This window comes from Micromesistius poutassou (genome assembly GCF_964030765.1).
Source record: "Micromesistius poutassou genome assembly, chromosome: 19".
NCBI classification, from domain to species: Eukaryota; Metazoa; Chordata; class Actinopteri; order Gadiformes; family Gadidae; genus Micromesistius; species Micromesistius poutassou.
In genome coordinates, this window is record NC_140289.1 from 254,840 (window position 1) to 272,460 (window position 17,621).

The 17,621-nt window shown below is 49.6% G+C and overlaps 1 protein-coding gene across 1 annotated transcript; it reads left to right on the forward strand.

Annotated features, from left to right (window-relative positions):
* The first annotated feature begins 1,333 nt into the window (after positions 1-1,333).
* slc60a2b (solute carrier family 60 member 2b) lies at positions 1,334-16,879 on the forward strand. Its single transcript, XM_084484045.1, has 4 exons — positions 1,334-1,687; positions 13,957-14,125; positions 14,700-14,816; positions 15,469-16,879. The coding sequence occupies exons 1-4, from the start codon at positions 1,439-1,441 to the stop codon at positions 16,875-16,877; spliced, it is 1,944 nt and encodes a 647-aa protein (XP_084340171.1). The 5' UTR covers positions 1,334-1,438; the 3' UTR covers positions 16,878-16,879.
* Positions 16,880-17,621: the final 742 nt, after the last annotated feature.

The following is a 17,621-nucleotide window of genomic DNA, read 5'->3' on the forward strand; positions in this document are numbered from 1 at the left end:
TTCAGGTTTCATCTCCATGCTTTGATGGAGTTGCCTCCTTAAAAATGCAAGTAGGCTTTTTATTTTATTAAATGTGATGTGTCACCTTATTGAGACTATTGAGGATAAAAATGTGCTAATTGGAAGTCAAAACGTAATCATAATTTAGGAAAAAGAACAATATGAAATCTAACGTGACTTTCAATCCTATTCTCATTCTTTCTTACTTACTTTTACTTTCAGTAAAACTTTGCAAGCAAAGTAAAGGATTGAAGGTTTATCGCTAGTAAAAAGCTTTTTTAAAACGTCTGGTAAAGAACCAACACATTTGTATTATTTTGGAAAAACATCACTTAGCCTAATAATAATAAAATAGCCTATATAATAATACATACTTCAAACAATTCAAAGTTACCTTAATCCAGAATCCAGAATTCTCCAGGAAAAAAATAATGTCAAATTGGTTATTGTGTCCGGTTAGTCGTGCTTCGTGTTAGTAAAAACGTTAACTGAATAAAATGTTTCCAAAATCGGCCAAATCCTGCAGCCTCCCGGGGCGCCTCGCTGCGCAGTCGCAGTAGGCATCACTCCCCCTTCTCCTATGAGAGGGGTTCAGTCGAGACAACCCCTCGGTTGTGGAGGTTAGTTAGGGTTAGTAGGCCAACCCCTCGGTTGTGGAGGTTAGTTTGGGTTAGTACCCCTCGGTTGTCGAGGTTAATTAGTGTTAAAAGAGGGTTGGCATAAAGCCTTTTAATATAGTATCTTATTAATACAATTATACTGTATATTACGGGTAATTTTTTCATGACATTTTCATGAACATACAGTAGTATATTAATAGACCTATATTAATACATAAACTAATACATAACATGTTATTATTCAATTAATATACATAATAGTAGTAGATATGATTAAATATTACCGGTCATATTTGATATGATATTGTTATTAACATATTATAATAGCATATTAAAATTAGGCATATATCATTCTGTATAACCTCTAATATATAAAGTCTTTAATATGTATGTATTATTATTATTATTATTATTATTATTATTATTATTAATAGTATAATAGTAATAGTAGCTCATCTATGTTACCAGTAATATATACCACAGCGTTATTATTGTGATCGTATTAATAGCTATGGTATTAGAAGGCTTGTATTATTCTAAATGACCGGTAATATATAATATTATTATCCACGTAAACTGGAGGTGTTCCCAGGTGTCTGACGTCACGAGCCGCACTTCCTGTGTACCTTCAAGACGTCAGCTGAGCGCGTCACGTGACATTATTTGACAACATGTTAGCGTCCAGCCTCCGCTGTGAGGAATAGCTCCACAACCGGACCTGGTTCCAAATACATCCGTGACTCCGACCGCGTCCTGCCGCCGCTGCGCCCCCTCGCCCCTCGCCTCCCCCCACGGTCGACCTGTCCCCCTCCTCCGGGATGTCCGCCTCCGTCAAGAAGAAACACGTCCGCTTCGCCAGCATGGAGGAGGAAGGCGATGACGACGAGCAGGAGGAAGACACCGTGTTCGACCAGAGGAGCGACTCCCGGAGCAGGCTGAAGAGCGTCCTGAAAGCCGCGTCCAGGGCCCCGAAGCTCGGCTCGGAGCGGGTCCGGGTCGCCTCGGGCTCCGAGGGCTGCCGGAGGTGGATGGTCACGCTGGCGCTGTGCGCCTCCTTCCTGGGACTGGTAAATATCACCCTTCGCTAGACCTTACCCAAGCCTATAACACTAACTAGACTAACTACTAACCCTCAAGACCATGAAACCCGAACTACACTGAGTACTAGACCTAACCCAAGCCTAGAACCCTTACTAAACTATTAACCCTAACTGCTAACCTTAAAGACCAGAAAACCCTTACTAGACGAACTACTAGCCATTGCTAGACTAACTGCTAACCCTAAAGACCACAAAACCTGAACTAAACGGACTACTAGACCAAACCCAAGCCTATAACCCTAACTAGACTGATTACTAACCCTAAAGACCTAACCTTTCAACCCGAACTAAACTAACCCCTAGTACTAGATGTAACCCTAACTAGACTAACTACTAATCATAAATATCCGCCCTAACCTAACCCTAAAACCAGAACTACACTAACATGTTATACACATGGTTCACACACCTGTCATATTTAAACACATGGTGGTACACACACCTGTCATCATTGAACACAATAAGGTCTGGTTTGTGTCTCTGTCCCTCTGTCTCACACACCTCAGCAGTCTGAGTAAACCAATATATCTAAAGTTATGCGATACTACTGTACTATACTACTGTACTATACTACTGTACTCCACTCAGTGCGTGGACCAGGACCACATACCGAGGCGTAAACAGGCTTGGTCTCACCGGAGTGGGAACACCCGGACCAGCAGGCTTTAGAACTGGTTTCCAACTGCTTTCTTTTAAATATGATATCTGACTCAAACTGAGGAGGCGGCGTTCTGCGCCCTCCTCGTCTAAACCAACACGTCTACTGGCAGCTGATGCACAATGCCACCATCTCAGTGAACCGCGGAGAGGGTTTAACCTCTTCTGTAGTGATAACGTAGACCGTGTTCTCCGTAACGTAGACCGTGTTCTCTGTAACGTAGACCGTGTTCTCATAACGTAGACCGTGTTCTCCATAACGTAGACCGTGTTCTCCATAACGTAGACCGTGTTCTCATAACGTAGACCGTGTTCTCCATAACGTAGACCGTGTTCTCCGTAACGTAGACCGTGTCTCCATAACGTAGACCGTGTTCTCCATAACGTAGACCGTGTTCTCTGTAACGTAGACCGTGTTCTCTGTAACGTAGACCGTGTTCTCATAACGTAGACCGTGTTCTCTGTAACGTAGACCGTGTTCTCCATAACGTAGACCGTGTTCTCCGTAACGTAGACCGTGTTCTCCATAACGTAGACCGTGTTCTCTGTAACGTAGGCCGTGTTCTCATAACGTAGACCGTGTTCTCATAACGTAGGCCGTGTTCTCCATAACGTAGACCGTGTTCTCATAACGTAGACCGTGTTCTCCGTAACGTAGACCGTGTTCTCATAACGTAGACCGTGTTCTCCGTAACGTAGACCGTGTTCTCATAACGTAGACCGTGTTCTCATAACGTAGACCGTGTTCTCATAACGTAGACCGTGTTCTCCATAACGTAGACCGTGTTCTCCGTAACGTAGACCGTGTTCTCATAACGTAGACCGTGTTCTCCATAACGTAGACCGTGTTCTCCGTAACGTAGACCGTGTTCTCATAACGTAGACCGTGTTCTCATAACGTAGACCGTGTTCTCATAACGTAGACCGTGTTCTCATAACGTAGACCGTGTTCTCCGTAACGTAGACCGTGTTCTCCGTAACGTAGACCGTGTTCTCATAACGTAGACCGTGTGTCCGTAACGTAGACCGTGTTCTCATAACGTAGACCGTGTGTCCGTAACGTAGACCGTGTTCTCATAACGTAGACCGTGTTCTCCATAACGTAGACCGTGTTCTCTGTAACGTAGACCGTGTTCTCCGTAACGTAGACCGTGTTCTCATAACGTAGACCGTGTTCTTCGTAACGTAGACCGTGTTCTCCATAACGTAGACCGTGTTCTCCATAACGTAGACCGTGTTCTCATAACGTAGACCGTGTTCTCCATAACGTAGACCGTGTTCTTTGTAACGTAGACCGTGTTCTCCATAACGTAGACCGTGTTCTCATAACGTAGACCGTGTTCTCCATAACGTAGACCGTGTTCTCCGTAACGTAGACCGTGTTCTCCGTAACGTAGACCGTGTTCTCATAACGTAGACCGTGTGTCCGTAACGTAGACCGTGTTCTCATAACGTAGACCGTGTGTCCGTAACGTAGACCGTGTTCTCATAACGTAGACCGTGTTCTCATAACGTAGACCGTGTTCTCTGTAACGTAGACCGTGTTCTCCATAACGTAGACCGTGTTCTCCATAACGTAGACCGTGTTCTCCATAACGTAGACCGTGTTCTCATAACGTAGACCGTGTTCTCATAACGTAGACCGTGTGTCCGTAACGTAGACCGTGTTCTCTGTAACGTAGACCGTGTTCTCCATAACGTAGACCGTGTTCTCATAACGTAGACCGTGTTCTCTGTAACGTAGACCGTGTTCTCTGTAACGTAGGCCGTGTTCTCTGTAACGTAGACCGTGCTCTGTGTAACGTAGACCGTGTTCTCCGTAACGTAGACCGTGTTCTCCATAACGTAGACCGTGTTCTCATAACGTAGACCGTGTTCTTCGTAACGTAGACTGTGTTCTCATAACGTAGACTGTGTTCTCTGTAACGTAGACCGTGTTCTCATAACGTAGACCGTGTTCTTCGTAACGTAGACCGTGTTCTCATAACGTAGACCGTGTTCTCCGTAACGTAGACCGTGTTCTCCGTAACGTAGACCGTGTTCTCATAACGTAGACCGTGTGTCCGTAACGTAGACCGTGTTCTCTGTAACGTAGACCGTGTTCTCATAACGTAGACCGTGTTCTCATAACGTAGACCGTGTTCTCTGTAACGTAGACCGTGTTCTCCATAACGTAGACCGTGTTCTCCATAACGTAGACCGTGTTCTCCATAACGTAGACCGTGTTCTCCATAACGTAGACCGTGTTCTCATAACGTAGACCGTGTTCTCCATAACGTAGACCGTGTTCTCCGTAACGTAGACCGTGTTCTCCATAACGTAGACCGTGTTCTCCATAACGTAGACCGTGTTCTCCATAACGTAGACCGTGTTCTTCGTAACGTAGACCGTGTTCTCATAACGTAGACCGTGTTCTCCATAACGTAGACCGTGTTCTCCGTAACGTAGACCGTGTTCTCATAACGTAGACCGTGTTCTCATAACGTAGACCGTGTTCTCCATAACGTAGACCGTGTTCTCATAACGTAGACCGTGTTCTCCATAACGTAGACCGTGTTCTCCGTAACGTAGACCGTGTTCTCCGTAACGTAGACCGTGTTCTCATAACGTAGACCGTGTTCTCTGTAACGTAGACCGTGTTCTCTGTAACGTAGACCGTGTTCTCATAACGTAGACCGTGTGTCCGTAACGTAGACCGTGTTCTCATAACGTAGACCGTGTTCTCATAACGTAGACCATGTCTCCGTAACGTAGACCGTGTTCTCCATAACGTAGACCGTGTTCTCATAACGTAGACCGTGTTCTCATAACGTAGACTGTGTTCTCCGTAACATAGACCGTGTTCTCTGTAACGTAGACCGTGTCTCCATAACGTAGACCGTGTTCTCCGTAACGTAGACCGTGTTCTCCATAACGTAGACCGTGTTCTCTGTAACGTAGACCGTGTCTCCATAACGTAGACCATGTCTCCGTAACGTAGACCGTGTTCTCCATAACGTAGACCGTGTTCTCCGTAACGTAGACCGTGTTCTCCATAACGTAGACCGTGTTCTCCGTAACGTAGACCGTGTTCTCCATAACGTAGACCGTGTTCTCTGTAACGTAGACCGTGTCTCCATAACGTAGACCGTGTTCTCCATAACGTAGACCGTGTTCTCCATAACGTAGACCGTGTTCTCATAACGTAGACCGTGTTCTCCATAACGTAGACCGTGTTCTCCGTAACGTAGACCGTGTTCTCCATAACGTAGACCGTGTTCTCCATAACGTAGACCGTGTTCTCCATAACGTAGACCGTGTTCTTCGTAACGTAGACCGTGTTCTCATAACGTAGACCGTGTTCTCCATAACGTAGACCGTGTTCTCCGTAACGTAGACCGTGTTCTCATAACGTAGACCGTGTTCTCCATAACGTAGACCGTGTTCTCATAACGTAGACCGTGTTCTCATAACGTAGACCGTGTTCTCCATAACGTAGACCGTGTTCTCCGTAACGTAGACCGTGTTCTCCGTAACGTAGACCGTGTTCTCATAACGTAGACCGTGTTCTCTGTAACGTAGACCGTGTTCTCTGTAACGTAGACCGTGTTCTCATAACGTAGACCGTGTGTCCGTAACGTAGACCGTGTTCTCATAACGTAGACCGTGTTCTCATAACGTAGACCATGTCTCCGTAACGTAGACCGTGTTCTCCATAACGTAGACCGTGTTCTTCGTAACGTAGACCGTGTTCTCATAACGTAGACCGTGTTCTCCATAACGTAGACCGTGTTCTCCGTAACGTAGACCGTGTTCTCATAACGTAGACCGTGTTCTCCATAACGTAGACCGTGTTCTCATAACGTAGACCGTGTTCTCATAACGTAGACCGTGTTCTCCATAACGTAGACCGTGTTCTCCGTAACGTAGACCGTGTTCTCCGTAACGTAGACCGTGTTCTCATAACGTAGACCGTGTTCTCTGTAACGTAGACCGTGTTCTCTGTAACGTAGACCGTGTTCTCATAACGTAGACCGTGTGTCCGTAACGTAGACCGTGTTCTCATAACGTAGACCGTGTTCTCATAACGTAGACCATGTCTCCGTAACGTAGACCGTGTTCTCCATAACGTAGACCGTGTTCTCATAACGTAGACCGTGTTCTCATAACGTAGACTGTGTTCTCCGTAACATAGACCGTGTTCTCTGTAACGTAGACCGTGTCTCCATAACGTAGACCGTGTTCTCCGTAACGTAGACCGTGTTCTCCATAACGTAGACCGTGTTCTCTGTAACGTAGACCGTGTCTCCATAACGTAGACCATGTCTCCGTAACGTAGACCGTGTTCTCCATAACGTAGACCGTGTTCTCCGTAACGTAGACCGTGTTCTCCATAACGTAGACCGTGTTCTCCGTAACGTAGACCGTGTTCTCCATAACGTAGACCGTGTTCTCTGTAACGTAGACCGTGTCTCCATAACGTAGACCGTGTTCTCCATAACGTAGACCGTGTTCTCCATAACGTAGACCGTGTTCTCCATAACGTAGACCGTGTTCTCTGTAACGTAGACCGTGTTCTCCGTAACGTAGACCGTGTTCTCATAACGTAGACCGTGTTCTTCGTAACGTAGACCGTGTTCTCCATAACGTAGACCGTGTTCTCATAACGTAGACCGTGTTCTCCATAACGTAGACCGTGTTCTCATAACGTAGACCGTGTTCTCTGTAACGTAGACCGTGTTCTCCGTAACGTAGACCGTGTTCTCATAACGTAGACCGTGTTCTTCGTAACGTAGACCGTGTTCTCATAACGTAGACCGTGTTCTCCATAACGTAGGCCGTGTTCTCCATAACGTAGACCGTGTTCTCATAACGTAGACCGTGTTCTTCGTAACGTAGACCGTGTTCTCATAACGTAGACCGTGTTCTCCATAACGTAGACCGTGTTCTCCGTAACGTAGACCGTGTTCTCCATAACGTAGACCGTGTTCTCATAACGTAGACCGTGTTCTCATAACGTAGACCGTGTTCTCCATAACGTAGACCGTGTTCTCATAACGTAGACCGTGTTCTTCGTAACGTAGACCGTGTTCTCCATAACGTAGACCGTGTTCTCATAACGTAGACCGTGTTCTCCATAACGTAGACCGTGTTCTCATAACGTAGACCGTGTTCTTCGTAACGTAGACCGTGTTCTCCATAACGTAGACCGTGTTCTCCGTAACGTAGACCGTGTTCTCATAACGTAGACCGTGTTCTCTGTAACGTAGACCGTGTTCTCTGTAACGTAGACCGTGTTCTCATAACGTAGACCGTGTGTCCGTAACGTAGACCGTGTTCTCATAACGTAGACCGTGTTCTCATAACGTAGACCGTGTTCTCATAACGTAGACCGTGTTCTCCGTAACGTAGACCGTGTTCTCATAACGTAGACCGTGTTCTCTGTAACGTAGGCCGTGTTCTCCATAACGTAGACCGTGTTCTCCGTAACGTAGACCGTGTTCTCCATAACGTAGACCGTGTTCTCCGTAACGTAGACCGTGTTCTCATAACGTAGACCGTGTTCTCCGTAACGTAGACCGTGTTCTCCGTAACGTAGACCGTGTTCTCTGTAACGTAGACCGTGTCTCCATAACGTAGACCGTGTTCTCCGTAACGTAGACCGTGTTCTCCATAACGTAGACCGTGTTCTCATAACGTAGACCGTGTCTCCATAACGTAGACCGTGTTCTCCGTAACGTAGACCGTGTTCTCCATAACGTAGACCGTGTTCTTCGTAACGTAGACCGTGTTCTCCATAACGTAGACCGTGTTCTCATAACGTAGACCGTGTTCTCCATAACGTAGACCGTGTTCTCATAACGTAGACCGTGTTCTCATAACGTAGACCGTGTTCTCATAACGTAGACCGTGTTCTCTGTAACGTAGACCGTGTTCTCATAACGTAGACCGTATCTCCGTAACGTAGACCGTGTTCTCCATAACGTAGACCGTGTTCTCCATAACGTAGACCGTGTTCTCCATAACGTAGACCGTGTTCTCTGTAACGTAGACCGTGTTCTCTGTAACGTAGACCGTGTTCTCCATAACGTAGACCGTGTTCTCATAACGTAGACCGTGTTCTCCATAACGTAGACCGTGTTCTCCATAACGTAGACCGTGTTCTCCATAACGTAGACCGTGTTCTCCATAACGTAGACCGTGTTCTCTGTAACGTAGGCCGTGTTCTCCATAACGTAGACCGTATCTCCGTAACGTAGACCGTGTTCTCCGTAACGTAGACCGTGTTCTCTGTAACGTAGACCGTGTTCTCATAACGTAGACCGTGTTCTCCATAACGTAGACCGTGTTCTCATAACGTAGACCGTGTTCTCATAACGTAGACCGTGTTCTCTGTAACGTAGACCGTGTTCTCATAACGTAGACCGTGTTCTCATAACGTAGACTGTGTTCTCCGTAACGTAGACCGTGTTCTCTGTAACGTAGACCGTGTTCTCCATAACGTAGACCGTGTTCTCCGTAACGTAGACCGTGTTCTCCATAACGTAGACCGTGTTCTCATAACGTAGACCGTGTTCTCCGTAACGTAGACCGTGTTCTTCGTAACGTAGACCGTGTTCTCATAACGTAGACCGTGTTCTCCATAACGTAGACCGTGTTCTCATAACGTAGACCGTGTTCTCATAACGTAGACCGTGTTCTCATAACGTAGACCGTATCTCCGTAACGTAGACCGTGTCTCCATAACGTAGACCGTGTTCTCTGTAACGTAGACCGTGTTCTCCATAACGTAGACCGTGTTCTCCGTAACGTAGACCGTGTTCTCCGTAACGTAGACCGTGTTCTCCATAACGTAGACCGTGTTCTCCATAACGTAGACCGTGTCTCCATAACGTAGACCGTGTTCTCCATAACGTAGACCGTGTTCTCCATAACGTAGACCGTGTTCTCCGTAACGTAGACCGTGTTCTCCATAACGTAGACCGTGTTCTCTGTAACGTAGACCGTGTTCTCCATAACGTAGACCGTGTTCTCATAACGTAGACCGTGTTCTCATAACGTAGACCGTGTTCTCATAACGTAGACCGTGTTCTCCATAACGTAGACCGTGTTCTCATAACGTAGACCGTGTTCTCATAACGTAGACCGTGTTCTCATAACGTAGACCGTGTTCTCCATAACGTAGACCGTGTTCTCCATAACGTAGACCGTGTTCTCCATAACGTAGACCGTGTTCTCTGTAACGTAGGCCGTGTTCTCCATAACGTAGACCGTGTTCTCTGTAACGTAGACCGTGTCTCCATAACGTAGACCGTGTTCTCCGTAACGTAGACCGTGTTCTCCATAACGTAGACCGTGTTCTCCATAACGTAGACCGTGTTCTCATAACGTAGACCGTGTTCTCCGTAACGTAGACCGTGTTCTTCGTAACGTAGACCGTGTTCTCATAACGTAGACCGTGTTCTCATAACGTAGACCGTGTTCTCCATAACGTAGACCGTGTTCTCTGTAACGTAGACCGTGTCTCCATAACGTAGACCGTGTTCTCCGTAACGTAGACCGTGTTCTCCATAACGTAGACCGTGTTCTCATAACGTAGACCGTGTTCTCCGTAACGTAGACCGTGTTCTTCGTAACGTAGACCGTGTTCTCATAACGTAGACCGTGTTCTCATAACGTAGACCGTGTTCTCTGTAACGTAGACCGTGTTCTCATAACGTAGACCGTGTTCTCATAACGTAGACCGTGTTCTCATAACGTAGACCGTATCTCCGTAACGTAGACCGTGTTCTCTGTAACGTAGACCGTGTTCTCCATAACGTAGACCGTATCTCCGTAACGTAGACCGTGTTCTCCATAACGTAGACCGTGTTCTCTGTAACGTAGACCGTGTTCTCCATAACGTAGACCGTGTTCTCCGTAACGTAGACCGTGTTCTCCGTAACGTAGACCGTGTTCTCCGTAACGTAGACCGTGTTCTCCGTAACGTAGACCGTGTTCTCATAACGTAGACCGTGTCTCCATAACGTAGACCGTGTTCTCTGTAACGTAGACCGTGTTCTCCATAACGTAGACCGTGTTCTCCGTAACGTAGACCGTGTTCTCCGTAACGTAGACCGTGTTCTCCGTAACGTAGACCGTGTTCTCCGTAACGTAGACCGTGTTCTCATAACGTAGACCGTGTCTCCATAACGTAGACCGTGTTCTCTGTAACGTAGACCGTGTTCTCCATAACGTAGACCGTGTTCTCCGTAACGTAGACCGTGTTCTCCGTAACGTAGACCGTGTTCTCATAACGTAGACCGTGTTCTCCATAACGTAGACCGTGTTCTCATAACGTAGACCGTATCTCCGTAACGTAGACGTGTTCTCTGTAACGTAGACCGTGTTCTCCATAACGTAGACCGTGTTCTCTGTAACGTAGACCGTGTTCTCCATAACGTAGACCGTGTTCTCCATAACGTAGACCGTGTCTCCATAACGTAGACCGTGTTCTCCGTAACGTAGACCGTGTTCTCCGTAACGTAGACCGTGTTCTCATAACGTAGACCGTGTTCTCCATAACGTAGACCGTGTCTCCATAACGTAGACCGTGTTCTCCATAACGTAGACCGTGTTCTCCATAACGTAGACCGTGTTCTCATAACGTAGACCGTGTTCTCCATAACGTAGACCGTGTCTCCATAACGTAGACCGTGTTCTCCGTAACGTAGACCGTGTTCTCTGTAACGTAGACCGTGTTCTCTGTAACGTAGACCGTGTTCTCCATAACGTAGACCGTGTTCTCCGTAACGTAGACCGTGTTCTCCATAACGTAGACCGTGTTCTCCATAACGTAGACCGTGTTCTCCATAACGTAGGCCGTGTTCTCCATAACGTAGACCGTATCTCCGTAACGTAGACCGTGTTCTCCGTAACGTAGACCGTGTTCTCATAACGTAGACCGTGTCTCCATAACGTAGACCGTGTTCTCATAACGTAGGCCGTGTTCTCCATAACGTAGACCGTGTTCTCATAACGTAGACTGTGTTCTCATAACGTAGACCGTGTTCTCCATAACGTAGACCGTGTTCTCCATAACGTAGACCGTGTTCTCATAACGTAGACTGTGTTCTCATAACGTAGACCGTGTCTCCATAACGTAGACCGTGTTCTCATAACGTAGACCGTGTTCTCATAACGTAGACCGTGTTCTCCATAACGTAGACCGTGTTCTCATAACGTAGACCGTGTTCTCATAACGTAGACCGTGTTCTCATAACGTAGACCGTGTTCTCCATAACGTAGACCGTGTTCTCCATAACGTAGACCGTGTTCTCCATAACGTAGACCGTGTTCTCTGTAACGTAGGCCGTGTTCTCCATAACGTAGACCGTGTTCTCTGTAACGTAGACCGTGTCTCCATAACGTAGACCGTGTTCTCCGTAACGTAGACCGTGTTCTCCATAACGTAGACCGTGTTCTCCATAACGTAGACCGTGTTCTCATAACGTAGACCGTGTTCTCCGTAACGTAGACCGTGTTCTTCGTAACGTAGACCGTGTTCTCATAACGTAGACCGTGTTCTCATAACGTAGACCGTGTTCTCCATAACGTAGACCGTGTTCTCTGTAACGTAGACCGTGTCTCCATAACGTAGACCGTGTTCTCCGTAACGTAGACCGTGTTCTCCATAACGTAGACCGTGTTCTCATAACGTAGACCGTGTTCTCCGTAACGTAGACCGTGTTCTTCGTAACGTAGACCGTGTTCTCATAACGTAGACCGTGTTCTCATAACGTAGACCGTGTTCTCCGTAACGTAGACCGTGTTCTTCGTAACGTAGACCGTGTTCTCATAACGTAGACCGTGTTCTCATAACGTAGACCGTATCTCCGTAACGTAGACCGTGTTCTCTGTAACGTAGACCGTGTTCTCATAACGTAGACCGTGTTCTCTGTAACGTAGACCGTGTTCTCATAACGTAGACCGTGTTCTCATAACGTAGACCGTGTTCTCATAACGTAGACCGTATCTCCGTAACGTAGACCGTGTTCTCTGTAACGTAGACCGTGTTCTCCATAACGTAGACCGTATCTCCGTAACGTAGACCGTGTTCTCCATAACGTAGACCGTGTTCTCTGTAACGTAGACCGTGTTCTCCATAACGTAGACCGTGTTCTCCGTAACGTAGACCGTGTTCTCCGTAACGTAGACCGTGTTCTCCGTAACGTAGACCGTGTTCTCCGTAACGTAGACCGTGTTCTCATAACGTAGACCGTGTCTCCATAACGTAGACCGTGTTCTCTGTAACGTAGACCGTGTTCTCCATAACGTAGACCGTGTTCTCCGTAACGTAGACCGTGTTCTCCGTAACGTAGACCGTGTTCTCATAACGTAGACCGTGTTCTCCATAACGTAGACCGTGTTCTCATAACGTAGACCGTATCTCCGTAACGTAGACGTGTTCTCTGTAACGTAGACCGTGTTCTCCATAACGTAGACCGTGTTCTCATAACGTAGACCGTGTTCTCATAACGTAGACCGTGTTCTCCATAACGTAGACCGTGTTCTCATAACGTAGACCGTGTTCTCCATAACGTAGACCGTGTTCTCATAACGTAGACCGTGTTCTCCATAACGTAGACCGTGTTCTCATAACGTAGACCGTGTTCTCATAACGTAGACCGTGTTCTCCATAACGTAGACCGTGTCTCCATAACGTAGACCGTGTTCTCCATAACGTAGACCGTGTTCTCCATAACGTAGACCGTGTTCTCATAACGTAGACCGTGTTCTCCATAACGTAGACCGTGTCTCCATAACGTAGACCGTGTTCTCCGTAACGTAGACCGTGTTCTCTGTAACGTAGACCGTGTTCTCTGTAACGTAGACCGTGTTCTCCATAACGTAGACCGTGTTCTCCGTAACGTAGACCGTGTTCTCCATAACGTAGACCGTGTTCTCCATAACGTAGACCGTGTTCTCCATAACGTAGGCCGTGTTCTCCATAACGTAGACCGTATCTCCGTAACGTAGACCGTGTTCTCCGTAACGTAGACCGTGTTCTCATAACGTAGACCGTGTTCTCATAACGTAGACCGTGTTCTCATAACGTAGACTGTGTTCTCATAACGTAGACCGTGTTCTCCGTAACGTAGACCGTGTTCTCCATAACGTAGACCGTGTTCTCCATAACGTAGACCGTGTTCTCTGTAACGTAGACCGTGTTCTCCGTAACGTAGACCGTGTTCTCCGTAACGTAGACCGTGTTCTCATAACGTAGACCGTGTTCTCATAACGTAGACCGTGTTCTCATAACGTAGACCGTGTTCTCATAACGTAGACCGTGTTCTCCGTAACGTAGACCGTGTTCTCCGTAACGTAGACCGTGTTCTCCGTAACGTAGACCGTGTTCTCATAACGTAGACCGTGTTCTCCATAACGTAGACCGTGTTCTCCATAACGTAGACCGTGTTCTCCGTAACGTAGACCGTGTTCTCCATAACGTAGACCGTGTTCTCCGTAACGTAGACCGTGTTCTCTGTAACGTAGACCGTGTTCTCCGTAACGTAGACCGTGTTCTCCGTAACGTAGACCGTGTTCTCCGTGTGTTCCAGGGCATGAGTATCTCGGTGCTGGGTCCGACCTTCCAGGACCTGGCGGACAACCTGAACCGGAACATCAGCAACATCTCCTTCGTGTTCGTGGGTCGGTCGGCCGGATACCTCGGAGGCTCCCTGATAGGAGGAGTGCTCTTCGACTGCATGAACCCCCACCTCCTCCTGGGTACAGTATAACCTCCTCCTCCTCCTCCTCCTCCTCCTGGGTACAGTATAACCTCCTCCTCCTCCTCCTCCTGGGTACAGTATAACCTCCTCCTCCTCCTCCTCCTCCTCCTGGGTACAGTATAACCTCCTCCTCCTCCTCCTCCTGGGTACAGTATAACCTCCTCCTCCTCCTTCTCCTCCTCCTCCTCCTGGGTACAGTATAACCTCCTCCTCCTCCTCCTCCTCCTGGGTACAGTATAACCTCCTTCTCCTCCTCCTCCTCCTGGGTACAGTATAACCTCCTCCTCCTCCTTCTCCTCCTCCTCCTCCTGGGTACAGTATAACCTTCTCCTCCTCCTCCTCCTCCTCCTCCTCCCCCCTCTCCTCCTGTGTACGATATAACCTCCTTCTCTTCCTCCTCCTCATGATATAACAACCTCCTCAGGGTTCTCCAGGTGAACAGGTGTCTTGGTTCTCCAGGTGTACAGGTGTCTTGGTTCTCCAGGTGAACAGGGTTCTCCAGGTGAACAGGTGTCTTGGTTCTCCAGGTGAACAGGGCTCTCCAGGTGAGCAGGGTTCTTGTGTCTCCTCAGGGTTCTCTCTGCTGGTGACGGCGGCCGGGATGTGTGCCATCCCCTTCTGCAAGATGGCGGTGGTCCTCACGTGCCTTATGTCCAGCATCGGGATATCCATGGGCATCCTGGACACTGGTACGGTCCTCGGAGAACCATCTGCGTCTCTAAAGAACACGTCTGCTGTGCAGTCTTTAAAGAACCATCACATCTGTATCACTCTGTTTAGTAACAACAGGGTGTTAAACTAGCGGTCGCGTCAGTCTTTGGGTGAGATGTGTGACCCCCCCACCTTGAGTCCGTGGGGGGTAGGACTGGTGAACCAAATGTTCTAGTGTGTAACTGGCGTGGCTGACGTGATGACGCGCCTGCAGCCTGCGGTGCAGGTTGAGGGCAATAAGTCCGGCGGTAAAACGTGGTTCACCGCTGATGTGGTTTTAATGGATTTCATCAATGATTAACTGAAAGCTATTACTACAGCTTTGGCTAACCGTCCACCAGCACCTGCTCTATGTCTTTGTGGAGACAAACACATTGTAAGGTTAGGAATAATACGTTTTTTATATATTTGTATTTATTTGTGGGTACATTAAATGAGTCATGCCAAATTAAATTCAAACTGTATTTAATTAGCACGCTAGTAAAATACAAACCGTATTTAATTAGCATGCTAATGAATGCGTTTCCACGGTTTTCATTATCGTAGTGCGGAAAAGAAATAGTGTCTGCTGCACAACAAGCAGTAGTAGTCCAGCCCCTGACCCTAACGGCTCTCTGGCGCCGCCCGCAGGCGGTAACGTGCTGGTGCTGCAGACCTGGGGCCACGGGGCCGGCCCCCACATGCAGGCGCTGCACTTCAGCTTCGCCGCCGGCGCCTTCGTCTCGCCCGTCCTCGCCAAGCTGCTGATCGTGGCCGACGCCCCCTCGCCCACCCCCCTGGCCCCGCCCGCCAACGCCAACGCCAACGCCAACGCCAACGCCAACGCCAACGCCAGCGCCGCCGTCGCCGCGTCTCCCGTCACCGCGGCGCCCTTCTCCCATCCCGTCACGCACGCCATGAGCTCCATGTGGGCGTACGTCATCATCGGCTGCTTCGTGCTCCTCACCTCCCTCCTCTTCCTCCTCCTCCTCCTCTGCCGGGGGGGGAGGGGGGCGGGGGGCCCCCCGGCCTCCCCCGGCGGGGCCCCCCCCTCCCCGCGGGCGCTGGCCCGCCACCACACGGCCCTCATCCTCCTGCTGTCCTTCTTCTTCTTCTGGTACGTGGGCGCCGAGGTGGCCTACGGCTCCTTCATCTTCACCTACGCCAAGGACTACGCCGGCATGACGCCCCGGCAGGCGGCCGGCCTCAACTCCCTGTTCTGGGGCTCGTTCGCCGCCTGCCGGGGGCTGGCCGTCCTGCTGGCCGCCCGCTTCCCCCCCGGCGCGCTGGTCCTGGGCAGCCTGGTGGGCTGCACGCTGTCCTCGCTGCTGCTCTGCCTGTTCAGCCGCACGCCCGCCGTGCTCTGGGCGTGCTCCGCCTGCTACGGCGCCTCCATGGCCACCACCTTCCCCGGCGGCGTGTCGTGGGTGGAGCAGTACACGGCCGTGTCGGGCCGGTCGGCGGCGGGCTTCGTGGCGGGCGCGGCGCTGGGCGAGATGGTGCTGCCGGCCGCGCTGGGCGTCCTGCTGAGGCGCTCCGGCGACGCGCCGCTCCTCATGTACCTGGCGCTGCTGGCCGCCGTGGTCACCTCCACGCTGTTCCCCGTCATGTACAAGCTGGCCTCCGCCGCGCCCGCCGCGCCGGGGGGCGGGAGGAGGAGGCCCCGGGGCGGTGGTGGCGGCGGCGGCGGCCGGCGGCGGCACCACGACGACCACGCCCAGGACCGCGAGGACCGCCAGGCGCTGCTGGACTCCGCCCCCAACGAGGAGGAGGAGGAAGAGGAGGAGGAGGAGGAAGAGGGGACAGAAGCGGACCAGTGGAACGACGCAGACTTTGAGGTCATCGAGATGGACGACGCCCCGAGCATAGTTAGCTCCCCCGCCGCCGCCGCCGCGGCGACCTCGCCGCCCCCCCACGCCGCGAGGTCCCCGCCGTCGGTTGCCAAGGCGACGCCGCCCTCAGGAGCTGCTGTGTCGTACTCCGCCACGGCGCCGCTGCTCCCGGACTCGTCCCCGCGCCGCATTAAGCTGCCCTCCCCCGCCCGCGAGAAGAGGGACTGAGACCGGACCCCCCCCCCCCCCCCCGGGAGGAGAGGGGGGGGGGTCTGAGACCGGACCCCCCCCCCCCCCCCGCGCCTGAAGAACGCAGCAGAATGAAGGATCCACATGCAGCTCTGCAAGCCTATGGCCACTTCCTGTTTACCTGACGTCACTTCCTGTTTACCGGTCATGTCCCACCAGACCTAGAAGACCAGGACTAAAACTACTCGTATGGTGGTCCGGGTCTTCAGGTCCAGACCTCGAGGACCCCCCAGCCCCGTCGTGTGTTTGATGGTTGAGTTTATTTATTAGGAGAACGTTTCAAATGCTGTAAACTGTACAATACTGTGATCATATCGGCGTAGTTCAGTGTCTTAGTTGTCGGAAGACTTAATTCCCGGAAGAATTCATTGTTACATTGATTATTTTTTATTATACCAATCTCACATATTCACCTACAGCAATGTGCATTAAAAACAGCTGAAAACAGGCTTTTTTTTTTTTTACATTTATACAAATACACAGATCTGCTGCTTGGCGGGAAAGACATTCTAGAATGGTTATCAATATGGTGACCACGCACCAGTTCCCCACAGAGAAATGCATTAAAAAAACAAAACAATAATACTCTTTGTGATGTAAAATGATCCAAGAACACTATTGCAACAGTCCCAAAGTCCTGCTCCACCAGAGGGGTCAGGCCCCATCTCAGACCTCTGGTCCAATCAGGAGTCAGGTCCAATCTCAGACTTGTGGTCCAATCAG